Source organism: Delphinus delphis, chromosome 3 (assembly GCF_949987515.2).
Source record: "Delphinus delphis chromosome 3, mDelDel1.2, whole genome shotgun sequence".
NCBI classification, from domain to species: domain Eukaryota; kingdom Metazoa; phylum Chordata; class Mammalia; order Artiodactyla; family Delphinidae; genus Delphinus; species Delphinus delphis.
In genome coordinates this window covers 160562594-160577973 of record NC_082685.1, presented here as the reverse complement: position 1 = coordinate 160577973, position 15380 = coordinate 160562594, and the positions used below count along the sequence as shown (strand labels likewise).

At 46.1% G+C, this 15380-nt stretch overlaps 1 protein-coding gene across 2 annotated transcripts in view; it reads left to right on the top strand.

The window, feature by feature from the left end:
• Positions 1 to 15380, top strand: part of OTULIN (OTU deubiquitinase with linear linkage specificity) — a 33030-nt gene that overhangs the window by 3578 nt on the left and 14072 nt on the right. Inside the window, exons 2-5 of one of the 2 annotated variants that reach the window (XM_060009650.1) lie at positions 1172 to 1390; positions 4879 to 4955; positions 10065 to 10159; positions 13573 to 13716. In XM_060009650.1, the coding sequence (XP_059865633.1) occupies positions 1172 to 1390; positions 4879 to 4955; positions 10065 to 10159; positions 13573 to 13716 (535 nt within the window). The remainder of the gene's footprint in view (positions 1 to 1171; positions 1391 to 4878; positions 4956 to 10064; positions 10160 to 13572; positions 13717 to 15380) is intronic. The other variant, XM_060009651.1, reaches the window with a different exon arrangement.

Below are 15380 nucleotides of genomic sequence, written 5' to 3'. Positions count from 1 at the left end.
TATTTATGTTTTTCTGGACTGAGGTTCTGAGGAAAGCTGTGGATTCTCAGAAGGGCTGTGAACAACAAACTGTGAAGCCATTGTCCTCGGGTGTTGCTAAATGTGCTACTGTGCGAATGTGTTTTCCCACCCACCTTAGCAGCCCGGGGGAGTGGGGTGGCTGTCTTTGATGGGGTAACAGCGACTCCCTCCTGCCCCTTCCCCCTCCTGGATGTAGAACCTGCTTCAGAGCTGGGATGCATCTGAGAAACCTGCTTGTTGAGGGTGTCTTGGTTGTCCCCAGACTCCTCTGGAAGTCACGTGGAATAGCCCGAGCCAGTCATGGAAAGTCCACTTGCAGATCGGAGGTGGAATTTCAGCCTGGGTGCCGGGACTTTCCCACATTTGATGTGTTGTTCGCTCATCTCTACAACCGCTAAGAGGTGGAGAAAGGCTGGGTTGAGTGGTCTTTGCTTTTCCTGTGCCTGTGTGGGATGGTGCGTGGTGTCACAGTGGTTGACACTTTCAGCAACACTGCCTGGGCCATTAGTCTTCTAGGACAGGCCAAGTTAAGCATGAACTGCTGCGTTCAAGTCCAGAGAGCTGAACAGAGTCATACTCAGTTTAGCTTTTTTAGATAACTAAGGGAAGCTTAGTGCAAATGTTCATAACGGTGAGTGATTAAAGTGCTGTCTTGTTAGCTTTGCATATATGTTAGAATTGAAAAACTGGCTTCACAGAAATGTCTTCTGCTTCACTGAGCCCTGTGTTTTTCGCTTATAGCTTTTGTTTTGGGGAGTAGTGTAATTTTGTCTACATGTAGTAAGCACTTTAAAATTAAGTTTTCAAACATTTATTGTTATCCAGGTCTTTGAAAAGAGCAAGAGGAATAATAATAATTTAGTAGACAATGTCATGTAACCTACTCAATGGTGTATATTGCCTTAATATTGAGAGTAAAATAATTCATCTCTGAGAGAAAATGGGAGCTCGAAAATACTTTAAAGTAACATTATGGTACTAAACTAATAATTTTCTAAGTAGAAATTATTAGCATTTTGGTTTTAAAATTTAACTTGACTGTGTACTTGAGTATGACTCACATGCCAGGGTCCGCAAGAAATCAAGTCAGATTTAAGACTTTTACTTTTCTTTTTTTTCTTTCTTTTTTTTTTTTTTTTGCGGTACGCAGGCCTCTCACTGTTGCGGCCTCTCCCGTTGTGGAGCACAGGCTCCGGACGCGCAAGCTCAGCGGCCATGGCTCACGGGCCCAGCCGCTCCGCGGCATGTGGGATCTTCCTGGACCGGGGCACGAACCCGTGTCCCCTGCATCGGCAGGCGGACTTTCAACTACTGCGCCACCAGGGAAGCCCAAGACTCCTACTTTTCTTTACTACTTTTCTAGTGATGGGTATGTTTTCTAGAAGGAAACTTTTTGCTGTGGTGATCATTTGAGCCTGTGGACTTCAGTGGCCTCTTTGTGCTAAATGGTGGACACGCCTCATCCCTACCCCAACTTGACACACACAAAAGATTGCCCAATTTCTGAAACTGGTCAGCATCAAGGATTTTATCTTATCATATATCCCCTTTCCTTGCATTGTTTCACTGTCTTCCCTTCCCATGACAAAAATTTAAACTTCTAGCTATTTCAGATTCCCAACTTTAAATATAATTTCTTTTTGTTGTTATTTTCAGCTTTAATATTTTGATACTTAAAAAAGTTAAAGCAGAAGTTTATTGAGTGAAGTATTTTCTTAAATAAAATTATTTTAATTTTTCTTGCTTTCATATATCTCTCTCACTTTCCAGTTGATGGTCCTTATGTTGGATGAATATTTCATTTTGGCTGTTAAATGTCTTATTTTCTGATCATATTGATTGAGCTTTATTGCTTGAACTTCTAACTTATCTTCTCTCCAAGGAGATAACAGTGGCTTTTAAAAGCCATATTATCGTTTCCCTGGTGGCCTTGGCAAGTTAGCAAATGTCCTTGGCCACGTGTCCTTGGTGGCCATGGAAGCTGGCAAACGTTTGTGCAGGGAATCTGAATGAAATCTAGTGTAGCTACAGTCATTTGAATATACCCCAGGCCTCCCATTCCTCAATTTCTGCTTTACTTCTTTTGTATCTCTTGAGTCACTGCATTTCTATTACCAGTAATCTCCCTTTCTGCTCTGTCTTCCTTTTGCATCTAGTCTCCTTTGCGTCCCTTTCCTGTTGGTCTTTGGCGGAATTTGTATTTGTGGCTGTGCAGAGAGATGCTTGTTTAGAGAACCTCCTCTGGGCACTGGTGTTGCCATTGCACTTTGTTTATTTTGTAGATTAGAAAGGAAGGAGACGAGTGCATGTGAATATGCCTGCCCGTAGCCACAGAATTGGCTTGACGTGCGAATAGATTCATAGTCTGTTAGAACTAAGAACTGGAAGAGGAACCATGTAGATCATTTAGGTCTTGTCTGGTCTTCTTGTTTTGAAGATGAGAAAACTGAGGCCAAGATTAGGGAAGTGGCTTCCCCAAAGACATGCTTCTGATAATGATACTGTGAAAATGATTCACTTACATGCCTGTTTTATAGGATCAGAATTTCTCTCCTATTTGATAACGCTAGGAAGGAGGCCAAAGGATAACATTAAACTATTGAAAAAAGACCTTAACACATTTAGTCACTTTTTATTTTAAGCATTTGATGTATAGTCCCTGCGAGTCTGGTTTCTGTTTGCTTTTAACCCTGGCACGGGCTCCATGGGTGACATCACACCTGTTACTTGAAATCTCACTGGGGTTAGAGCACATGGAAAGTACCTTTTCCCTAGTATGTCCCCTCAACCTCACAACGTTAAAAAAGACAGGCACACACGCCCCATCACCTTTACGTGGAGAGAAGAAAAGGAAGAAAGGAATAAGAAATGATCTTACCACTACTCTACACGAATGGATGTAGCATGAAAATTAATAAGGCTAGCTAACGTTTTTGAATGCTGAGTATTTATGCGTCTGTTTTCACAGCAGTCTCTTGAGGTGAGCGCTCTTACTGTCCTTTTTTTTTTTTTTTTTTTTTTTTTTTTTGCGGTACGCGGGCCTCTCACCGTTGTGGCCTCTCCCGTTGCGGAGCACAGGCTCCGGACGCGCAGGCTCAGCGGCCATGGCTCACGGGCCCAGCCGCTCCGCGGCATGTGGGATCCTCCCGGACCGGGGCCCGAACCCGTGTCCCCTGTATCGGCAGGCGGACTCTCAACCACTGCGCCACCAGGGGAGCCCTTACTGTCCTTTTTACAGGTGGATACATTTAGGTGGTGAGAAGTGTGGTCACTTGAGTTGCATGGTTATATGTATGGCTAGTGAGGAGTGGTTGAACCCTGGGTGACTCCAGCCATGGCACCCCCAGCGAGGCCACCCACACGGCATGTGCCCTGAGGTGGTAGGTGGTAAGCCATTCGTGCCGGGCCATGGATGGAGCCGATCACAGGTATGAAAGCACAGGCTAGAGTCGGTCAGGTGTTTGGACAGAAGTGTGGGTGTGTGTAGGGCAATCACAGAATACAAGCTAGAATGGTGGGACGGGTCCAGATTTAGACTTCCTTGCTTATATGGGAGCCATTGAAGGGTTTCAGAGGGGTGGAGGGTATGTTAGTGCCCAGCTCAGTCTCTGTCTCAGCGGCCCTTCTTCTGTCTCTTGTTCCCTCTCACTTGGTCCCCTTTCCTCCGGCTGGGCTGATGCACGCGGAGCTGGGGGGCTGAGGGAATCCAGGGTGTGAGTACGTCTCTCGAGTCGCTCACCCGGTTCCTTAGTAACTCCTCTGTCCTGTGTCCAATGTCCAGGGTGCCTGGAGCCTCCTGTCTTGTGTGAGGAGTGGGGGTGTGCTGTCATGGGGAGGGAGTACTGGGAATTGGGGGTCTGATCTCTCCTGATGTGTACACCAGCCAGTTTCCTTGTGTTCAGCCCTGGGTGTCTCCTATACCATCTGAAGCACTTGGCACCTCCAGTTCCTGAGCCTTACTGGGGCCCTGCAGGGTGTACTGGTCTTCCCTTCCAGCAGGTGCCCCTCCACTAGCCTCGAGGCTTACCCCGTCCTCCGTCCCTTCCTACCCCTTCTTCCACTTTTGGACGGTTTGGGCTTTCACATGTCTTGTGGTTTCAGCAAAGATAGAGTTGGCACTTCTCTTTCCCATCATTGTCACGTTGTGGTGTATCTTGAGGGGAAAAGGAGGCATCTTAAAACTCAGAAGTCCCGTTTTTCATCCTTGTCTGGCACCCAGTGGGGTCTTCTCCCTTTCTAGGACGTAGTAGGTTCTTGTTAGCTCACTGAAGGAGCCTAGAGACTCTTTTGGGAGCTGTTGTGCTAAGTCCCAGTGAAAGTATGCGGGGTGCCAGGGATGTGCTCGGCAGAAGGCGGGTGGCTGCTTGCGTGTGGGCCTCAGGGACCAGGAGGGGCCTGAGGGAGGTTTTGTAGCTCTGGGGACTTGTAAATCTCCTATCCTTGTTTTTAGAGTAGCTCTTGTAAAATTTGCTTGTGACATACTAAAGTTGGCACTTGGCCTGCACTCCTGTATACTTTTATTAGCACCATCTCCAGCATGGCATGGCTTCACTGATAAGATGCACGCTAAGATGCTCACATACGTGAGGCATTAAAGACGTTACATTTAAAATGGCCTCAGAGCCATGCAGCCAGTGGAGTGGTGTAGAATGTCTCATTTAAAGTAAAAAACTGAATTGGAATGCTAGAAACATGAGTCTAAGATAAAAGACCCATATTTTATCAGACTGTCATCATGTAATGTGAAAAAGTTAAACTTTGCGTGTCATAAATTTTTTCAGCAGTTGCATGTTGTGATAAGAGGGAACTTGTCAGTGCAACAAATTTTTGAAATGTCTTAACTTGGTATGATTTCAGCGAGGAGGACATGTATCGTGCGGCGGATGAAATAGAAAAGGAGAAAGAATTACTTATACATGAAAGAGGGTCATCAGGTATGTTTGGAATTGTTTTCTTTATAGAGTTCCTACTGTTTATAGTAGAAAATGCAGTTACATCGGTATATCCATTTCCATGAAATATTGAGATGTACTTCCTAGGAAACATGCGTGTGCGTGTGGTCTTATCTGTATTGGATTATTCATTTTGCTGAGGTATGTTTGGGGAATACTGTTTCCTGAGGTTTTACAGTTTTAATGCAAATACTTCCCCTGTGTTCTTTACATTCATATGGTTTTTGCACCCCTGAGGCTTTGTTTAATCTCTTGACACCACTCTCTCTCAGTTCTTGACTTGCTGATATTCTTAGAGGGAGAGTTTGGGTTTGAAGGGCATTTTTCATTTCAAGTGGAAGGACTTACTGAGAAGCTTGCTCTCCGGGTCTTTGCGTGCAGAAGGCCACATGAATTTGATTAACTGATAAGGAAGAACGGTCATGGAACTGAGAGCACTAATTCTCCTGTCATTTCATGATCTTGTGTCCATGCTTCTGCTCAGTCGTGCCTGCTCTGCTCGCCCCACCAGGGCCCGTGGACCCACGGCTGCAAGGCTGAGCCTCTGCTGGGGGCACGGCCGGCGGGGCTGTGTGTGGAGAAGTGCCCCCTTCCTTCCCTGCTAGCCTCGTGCGGGAGCCCAGTGGAGATGCTCCGAGTTGGGGGTATGCCACAGATGGTTCACAGGGGGCACTTTCTTGTGCACCACTTGTGTGATGTGTGTGTTCTGGTTGAAGAACTAGCTCCTGTTTGTCGTATGGTTAGCAAAGCATTATACGTGTAATTAGGAACAAAAGATACAAAGTGGGGTCTTCGATGATAATTTTTGAGTCTTCCTCACAAGGAGTTGGTGGAACTCTTCACTGTGGTAGCCAAGGGAGATGTTATGGTCCCCCATAACCTTCAGAGGATGCTCGAATCTTCTGCTGCAGTTGCACACAGTTCACCTCGGATGCAGTCCTTAGCAGTCATATTCCTGAGGAGAAAGTGCTTCTTCAGCCATGGTTTATTCCTGCTGTGTGTGCAGGGGCCCCTTGCTTTCTCGCTCACTCTGCAGGCTCTCTGTTGGAATTCTCCTCTGCCCCCCGGGGAAGGCCTGTGCAGGTGCTCTGGCTTTTCAGGGGACCTTGTCTGAGGCCTTGTCCAGCTTTAGTCTGAGGTCAGAATGGATCCCTTTATACCCTGAATCTCAGTCCTCCTGGGTTCATGGCCCTTCCCGCAGTAACATCCTGTAGAAGTGCCTCTGGTGGGAAGCTCTGTCCGTACAAAAATTTCTTTATTTTACTTTTCTTGAATAACCCCAGATGAATTTTTGTTTTTTCTTATTTTCTTGATGATTTTATTGCATTGTCTTCTGGTTTCTCTTGTAGTTGAAAGTACTGCAGTCAGTCCGATCCTTGGAAATCTGTCTTTCTCTGTCTTCTCTTTGTCTTCAGTGTCCTACAGTTTCTCCTTGAGGTTTCTTAAGTATGGATTTTTTTTTTTTCTTTTAAACATTTTGCTTGGGATTTTTTTTTTTACTTTTTGAATCTGAGGATGGCTAGTTTTCATCAGTTCAGGAGAATTCTCAGCCACTATCTTTCTGAATATTGCCTTTTTCCTATTCTCTCTACTTATTCCTTTCATAGCTCTAATGAGGTGTTTGCTAGCTTTCATTCAGTCATCCAGGTCCCTCTGTCACACACCCTTTCAAATGTTTTCTGACTTTCAGCCTCTGTTGCATTCAGGACAGTTCCTTCGGAAATATTTTCTTTTTCTTTCTTTTTTGGAAAAGTTCTATTTCCCCTCTGAATTTGCTTGGTCTTTTTTTTTATAGTGTATTGCTCTTTGCTCATGTTTTTATTCCTTCCTTTAAGCATTTTGAGCATACTCTTTCAGGCCTGATAATCCCATTATCTGAAAATCCTGGCAGGCCTAATTATGCTAGTTGCTATTTTTCCTTATTTCTTGTTTCTTCAGGGTTTGAATTCTAAGCTCAGCTTTCGTGTGTCTGTGTAGAGTATATGCAGCCTGTCTTGAGTGTGAGAGGATTTGGCCTTGTTTCTGCCAGGCACCCAGGGAGTCACCTGCCTTGGGCCACGTTAGGTTAATTTCTGGGTTTGACCTTCCAGGGTCTTGCAGCTAGTGTGAAGTCACACCCTGGCACTGTGTGAGAGCCGGCCCGTGGTTATGAATTCTCAGTGGAGGCTTCCTCTCTCTCCGAGTCAGAGCCCAGGCCAAGGCAGAGAGTTTTTTTATGCTCTCTCTTTGTTAGTGAAAAGCTTTTTTTCACCTTGTCCAGGCAGGGGTCAGCAAACTATAGCTCCCTGGCCAAATTTGACATGGCCCCTGGTTTTGTAAATAAAGTTTTATTGGAACTTCTTGGTTTACACATCACCCATGGTGATTTTCATGCATAGTAAAGTTGAGTAGTTGTGAGAGAAAACTTTACACCCTCAAAGCCTACGTTACTTACTCTCTGGCCCACCAGAGAAGAAGTTTGCGATTCTTGCCCTAGCCTCTCAGTTGAGAGCCCCAGCGTTCTGGAGGGGTTCAGTTTTAACTTCCCATCCTCTGAGAGTCTGAATCCTTGTCTTTGTCACCATATGGTGGTTAAGGAACAAACCTCTTGGTTAATTTGGCTTCTGGTTGCCACTCTGATTTTCAGCTTCCCCCTTTGTGTTTTTTTTGTGCGTTTGTCTTTGTGGGGTTTTTTTGCCACTAGAAATGTTCTTTCCTGGGAACAGTAATCAGTCTGTGTTGGATGCAGTTAAACAAAGCAAGGAACTGTTGTATACTTAAACCGCTTGAGGTCAGGCACTGCCTGTCCTGTGTCTCCGGCTTCTAGCCTGGAGGATGGCATGCGGTGGCTGTTGGAGTCCTCCTCCCAAAGAATGGTGGCAGGATGGGACTGAAAGTATAATTTTGATGCTAGTGCTTTGTGAGTATCCATTTTCCACCCTCAGCTGTGTCCCGCGGACCTCTGATTCAGCACAGGGCTGTGGCTTGCGGCTTGGCCTCTGAGCCCGCTGAGCCTTCTGCCTTCTCCCCTCAGTCCTGGGGTGTGGCCTGCCTCCCTGACCAGGGGCCGAGTCCTGTCTCGGTGCACACAGGAAGAGGACTGCAAGTGAGGAGAGTGGCAAGGCTGGCCCTTCTTCCCGGGAGGCCCTTCCTGAGCTGGAAGCATGCTCCCTCGTGGCAGAACGTGCCCCGCTAAGTGTCCTCAGCTCTGGACATTTGTAGTTCCTCAAGCTTTGTGGGGAGGTGAGTAGGAAGGCGATAAAAGGGAAATCTTCCCTCCACTAGATAGACACTCAAACAGTGTTTATTGACTTCAGACAATGACTGGTTTGTATTTGAGGGTTGGCTCTGCAGCGGTGGTATTTGTGGTCTCCGTGTATTATGCTCCGGGGTCTGTTTCACCTTTCAGCCAGTCCTGACTTATGCCACAGATAAATGTATCTGTTATCTGTATATGTGTTATTTTCCCTTTTGTATAAAAGGTTTGTTTTCCTTGTGAAAGGATTTACCATGAGATTTTTAAAACAGGCGGTTCTTACATTTTTTGTTTTTCAAAAAAATTGGTTTACCTGAACTGCAAACAGGGATTAGGGGCTCCTCCTGGGCTCCTGCATCAGTCATCCCTCATCTGTCACACCCTGTGTGGTGAGTACCTGTGGTCCTTTCTTCTTCAGTAGTCTCTAAACACATTCAGGACAGAATCTGGGGCTTTAACGTCTTCTTACCCCCCGTTCCTAGCTCAAAGCTTGGCACATACTAGACACGCAGCAAGTGTTTATTGAATTGAGCTGAATATAACATCTTTATTTTGTGTTCAGCTTCCTCCTGAGTAGATATGTTGTAAGGTACTTCTGTGTTGATATCCCGATTTCTTTGCTAACATTTACTTCTTCAGTATTTTAAAAAGGAAGTCAAGAGATGCCTGGGAATTTACCTCTTTCTTCCTAGAACAGACATACGCATGTGTGTGCATACGCATGTGCCACAAAATCAAATCTCAAACCTCATAGGTTAAACAAGGAAGTTTAAAGGCCATTTTTTTACTATATCGTTTGATCATAGGTTGTATTTTTTAATTTGGGGGGATGTGTTATTAGAGTCAGACGAGGTCTGTGGTTCAGCTGATGTTGAGAGCTCCATTAACTTCTGGCTGATTATCAACAGTTTATAGCCTTTTGGGATCAAGGTGGGATATAACTAAATAGAGACAATTAAATATACTTTTGTAATAGAGGTCTTATCTCTTTGTATAATGGATGTAAAAAACAAATTACAAATCATTAGATGTATCTTCTCAGAGCTTAGACTGCTGCGTATTTAATGTGAACATTATTCATGGGCACCTGGGTCCGTGTGGTTACAGGTGCTGAGGGCACAGCTGAGAAACAAAACAAAGCCCCTGCCCTCAGGGAGCTCATGTTTTGTCGTGTGTGTGTGTGTGTGTGTGTGTGTGTGTGTGTGTGTGTGTGTGTGTGTGTGGTGTGTGTGTGGTGTGTGTAGGGGTGGGGAAGGCAGGGTGCAGAAAAAGAAATATGTCAGGTGTTGATCAGTGCTAATAAGAAAAACAAAACCGTGTAAGGGGAATAGAGTGAAGGTGTGTGTGTGTGGCATTTTGATATCGGGCATCAGCGTCAAGAGGTGAGCAGAGACCTTCAGGGAGCGAGGAGCAGGTGCCCCGCAGGTAGGGCAGGAACCGTCAGCGTGGGCAGTGGTGGGAGCTGAGGCCGGAAAGGCAGCGGGCGGCCCGGGCACGAGGCCCTTGTAGGTAGTGAGGGAGTAGAGTCGAGTGTGATGGGAGGCCTTGGAGCCCAGCGGTGGTGGGTAGCATCTGACTTACGTTTTAAATGCACCCCTCTGGCTGCCGTGTGGAGAATGGTTGGTAGGGTGTGGTGACAGGGAGGCCCACTGGGAGCCCTCGGTGGTCACCTAGGAGCGAGGTGCTGGAGGTCTGGACCAGGTGGTAGGCAGCAGTGGAATTCTGGATTTTGGGGGACCGCAGTGAGCGAGAAAGGAAATCTCAGGTAAAGCAGTACCATTATTCTGATGATGCTTTGTTTCATTGTTTCCCCCTCCCCACCCCCCCCACCCCCCCTTTTTTTTATTCTTTAACAGAGCCCAGATTAAGTGTAGCTCCTGAAATGGATATCATGGACTATTGCAAAAAAGAATGGAGGGGAAATACGCAAAAAGCAACATGTATGAAAAAGGTATGATGCCTGGATGCACGCATTTTGAGTCTTTCCAATAGTCTATCATAAGTAATTATTTAATATGTCCTTTTGTATTTTTAGATGCTAGTTATGACAACTGCCACTAGACTGTAATTATTGGTGTTCTAACGTGAGAGATGAGGAAACAGGCTCCAAAGATAAGGGACTTGTTTGGAGTCACAGTATTAACATAGAATCATAATCAGTTATTCAGTAACTTGATTTCTTTGGAAAACACATAAATGGCTCTGTGCTGTTCAGGGTTGGGCCAGCCATTGGTTGTCCTCTTGGGGTCATTTGGGAACACTGCCCTTCTGGCCTGGTGAGGTAAAAGGCGCAGACGTCATGCATCTGCTGTCCCCACTCAGCTGTCTTTCCATGTCCTCCAGTTCTAGGGGCCTGGACTCTCCTGTACCTTCTAAGCAGAGGGATCTGGAACTACTTCTTTTATTTAGGGCAGCAGTCCCCAACCTTTCTGGCACCAGGCACAGGTTTCGTGTAAGACGATTTTTCCACGGTCTCGGGAGGGGGATGGTTTCGGGATGATTCAAGCGCGTTACATCTATTGTGCACTTTATTTCTATGATTATTACATTGTAATACATAATGACATAATTATACAACTCACCGTAATGCTGACAGGAGGCGGAGCTCAGGTGGTAATGCGAGTGGTGGGGAGTGGCTGTAAATACAGATGAAGCTTCGATCGCTCGTCTGGCGCTCACCTCCTGCTGTGCGGCCCGGTTCCTAACAGGCCACAGACCGGTACCGATCCATGGCCCAGGGGTTGGGGACTACTGATTTAGGGCATCCCAGGAGCTGTCCCCCTTTCAGTCCCATTGCATAGATTGGTGACCCTGAGGTAGTCCTTCCAAGGCTGTGGGACATCAGGGATTCCCATGACACGGTCCCACTGTGGCTATGACTGGGTTGGGTCATTACTTGAGTCAGGCCCCTTGACCCACTCCCACTGCGCAGCAGGTCGAGTGGCACATCCTACTGGTTCCCCCTCAAATGTATCCTGAATCCAGTGTTCCTTCGTAGATTGAAGTTGCTACTCCAGTTGACACTTGAAAAACACAGGTTTGAGCTGTTTGGGCCCACTTCTATGCAGATTTTTCCAATAAATATGGACTACAGCACTACATGCTGCATGGATGCAGAGGGCCGCCTGTAAAGTTACATGCGGGATTTTGACAGAGTTGGGGGCCAGCGGTCCAACTGCGCCCCACACGCGTACCCCGGCACCCCAGGCTGTTCAAGGCGTGGCCCTATCTGACTTCCTCCGAGCTACGGAAATGGCAGTTTCATCCTAATGCTTCTACCACCTCTTGTAACTTATGGATTATACCCTTGACTTATTTTTCTCTTGGGATTATTTACGTTACAAGTTTGAACGCACTTCTGGCACGTTAGAGATATTGACCTGTCATGTTTGATAGAAATATCTTTAAAATTTTTGTTTGTTTGTTTAGAACTGTACTGTTCAGGATTTAAGATTGTTAAGTATTTGAATATATTTGTTCTTGTCCTCAGAGCTTCATATTGTAGAAAATGTTGTGCCCCTTTTATCAGGCACCTCAGCTGCCCATGCCTGCCCTGAAATGGGCTGACCATACTCGAATGCCACTGCCACTTCTGAAGCTCTGAGAGCCAGTGTCAGCCCTGTTTCCCACAAGTCTGGACTGTAGACTACTTGTGTCTCAGGCACTCGTTAGAGAGCTTCAGACAATGACACGACGTACCTGGGACTCTCAGTCCCTGCCAGAGCTTAAGAACGTTTAGATTTGTGTGGCCATCTGCTGAATATGCATATTGGCTACTTGTAGATTTTGTAAAAACCTCCAGCTCTGTATCAAAGTAGATAACCAGAGGCCAGGTATCTAAACTGTATTTTCTCATCTTCCCCAGAAATGCTTACACTAACATGCAACCTTATTTTTGGATCTCAGTCTCTTTAAAGGATCTCTTCTAACAGTTGGCACCTTCAAGCCTGTAATTGAAGATGTTTACTAAGTTATCCAAGTGTTCCATATTTTGGAACTCATGCTGAAGTCATTCCTCTTTGATTTCAGTTTGAGGTAAAGATATGACCCTATAGTTGGACCCTTCGGTGACCAAATAATCAAAGGCACATCAGTTAGAAAAGCATCCCATCGGGACCCGTGGCAGTCAGAGCATTTCTGGGCCTGATAACAGCTTGGATCTCTGTTATCTTTTAGTCCTTATTTGTCTGATTGTTTTGTTTTGGGTATTCATTTACGCACTTGGAAAGATACAGTTGCTGTTGAACTAGCCATCGTGAGTATTTGGGGTAACTAGAGGTTCACCATAGGGAAGAGGTGCATATTAGCAGGCATGAGTCTGCTTGACGGGCCCTTACATTGCAGTGGTTGGGCCACTGAATAAAAATGCAACTCTCAAAATTTTATTATTGGAAAGACGTACTTTCATATCCACTTAGAACATCATCCTGTGACTTGAACCTTGAAAACAACTAATAACAGGGTCCAGTGCCTGGACACAGGATGACTGTCTACATGGTGCCCACCCCATGAGGGCGACACTTCTTCTTTTGTGTAAATGTGGGTAGGAAGCAGGGTTTCGAGTGATTGTTGCGGAAGAGCAGGACTAGCGAAAGGTCTGCCAGGTCGGGGGCGAAGCCGTGCGGTGGGGAAGCCGTGAAGCCGACGCCGACGCCTGAGCAGCGTCCAGCGGGGAATCAGTCATCTGGGCCCCTGGACCAGGTCGCTGGGATTTTATGCTGTCCTTTTTGGGGGGCATGCTCCAAATGGTCCGTTTGGATGGCTGTATTTGAGTTGACTGAGCATTTTCATTTCCTTGTTTCACTTGCAGGCTAAACAAGAATGACACTTAAATCCACTTTTTGAAAAAGTCTAACAGAATTTATCCAGGCACCTCCTAGCATGTAGTTTTTTTATGTATTTCACGGAAATTTGGGATTTGGGGGTATTATTTTTAATGTGGAGATACGAGCTGGGTACATCTCTCTTTTCTGTCTCTTCATTAAAGAGTTTAGGGTCAATCTAAACACAGATTAAAGCCTTCAGAATGTTGGTTATTAATAAGTGAATGTTACAACGGTTGCTAAGGGGCATATAACTTCAACTTTGGGGGTGACTAGTGTTTTAATAATACTTGGTGTATTATTTTATATGTTCTAGTATGTTGCGTCTGCTACCTATGCTGATACTATGTACAGTACTAGCATTTGTTAATTTCCTTTGATTAATTAAAAAAAGAATTCAAATATCTTACATGAAAGACTCAGCCAGTCTTGTTTCCGTTCTTCTAGTGATTGGGGGCACACTTTTTCCACAGGAATAAAATTCTCCCCACTCTCTGAAGTCAGTAATGACCATTTTGAATTCTCTGATGCTTTTGTCCAGGGCTACGAGGAGGTGTCTCAGAAATTCACCTCCATCAGGCGAGTCCGTGGAGATAATTACTGTGCGCTGAGGGCCACGCTCTTCCAGGCCATGAGCCAGCCGGCCGCGCTGCCCTCCTGGCTGCAGGACCCGGAGCTCACGCTGGTACGCTGCTGCTGCAGGTTTGAGTCTGCAATGTTTCCAGTTGCTTTTGTGAGAAAGACTTCCCCTTCTCTGCCCTGTGCTACGTGCTTGTACTGTCTGCGGTGTGACGTCAGTGTGTGGGTTTATTCAGTTTTGTGTGGCTGAGATGATTTTGCATAGCAAAGTGACTAAAAATGATTGATATTTCCCCAGAAGAGGAAGGTGATAAAATTTCTTCAGTGCTTCAGCTTAACTAGAGAGCAGGTGTTTAGGGTTTGTTCAAAGCACTCAGGGCAGTTTGACTTCAGTGTTGGAGTCTCTACCAAGTGGGCTGTATATTGTACTATCTGAGAACCTGCTGGGGTTTTAGGAGGCAGATTTCTGTGATTCTAGCTCCAATTCAAGGAATCAGCACCCTCTGCAGAGTGATAGGAAAGCTGGCGTGGCAGGCGGCAGAGCAGCAACCCTAGAAGAGAGACGGTTGCTGTCAGCCTGGGGGAGGCTCCCTGGGGAGGTGAGGGTCAGGGGCTGTGTCCCAGGCCTGGCCCTCTTTAAGGTTTTAAATCTGCAGCCTGGTCGTGACACCCCAAGAAGTCACATCATCAGTGTGTCGTGGATACACGACACACATCAGCTTGAGGTCATGCTAGGTTGGATGATAGAATACCCCAAGAGAGTTTGGTGGGCAGGCACGATTGAGCAGAAGCCACAATATGACATGACTTGGAAGAAAATAGGAAACCTTGCGCCTGTATTAAAACAGAACCCCAAACCGAAACTCAGAGTGCTAGCTGTGGGAGATCTGCCTTACCAGCAACTTATGAGGGGGGAAGGAAGAGTCAGGATTTTAATGGATTGCAGGCCCAGTACGAGCCCACTGATGTGTGATGCCTGCAGTGATAAGGAAGCCCTGTCTTAAAAGGAGCGCTTCTAAAACACAGGCAGTGACAGCCCTGTCTTGAACAGGGCTGGTCACATCCCATCTTGAGGACCCAGTTCAGCTCTGTGCCTGTACCCTCAGTACAGGTGGGAGTGTGCCCGACAGGGCTCATCTGCTTTGGGGAACAGTTGAAGGAGCTGGGGTATTTGCCTAGAATAAAGACTTTTAGAGGATACTGGTTGGCAGTTAAGCTAATTAGAGGTCTGTTGGGTGAACGGGGTATCACATACCCTCAAAGAGCAAAACCAGGATCAGTGGGTGGAGGATACCACCTGTCTCTCAGGTGATTATCTACTTTATAAACTGGTGTAAAATCACATGTGTATAAGCTATTTAAATGATATCTGTGAAAGATACTTCTAATCAAAGATACATTATCTTTTTTTAATATAAATTTATTTTATTTATTTTTGGCGGCATTGGGTCTTCGTTGCTACGCGTGGGCTTCCTCTAGTTGTGGCGAGCGGGGGCTACTCTTCGCTGTGGTGCGTGGGCTTCTCATTGTGGTGGCTTCTCTTGTTGAGCACGGGCTCTAGGCGCATGGGCTTCAGGAGTTGTGGCTCACGGGCTCAGTAGGTGTGGCGCACAGGCTTAGGTGCTCTGCGGCACGTGGGATCTTCCCAGACCAGGGCTTGAACCCGTGTCCCCTGCATTGGCAGGCAGATTCTTAACCACTGCGCCACCAGGGAAGTCCCAAAGATATGTCATCTTAAGCAGATTTCTCAGTATTAGCTTTTTTTTTTTT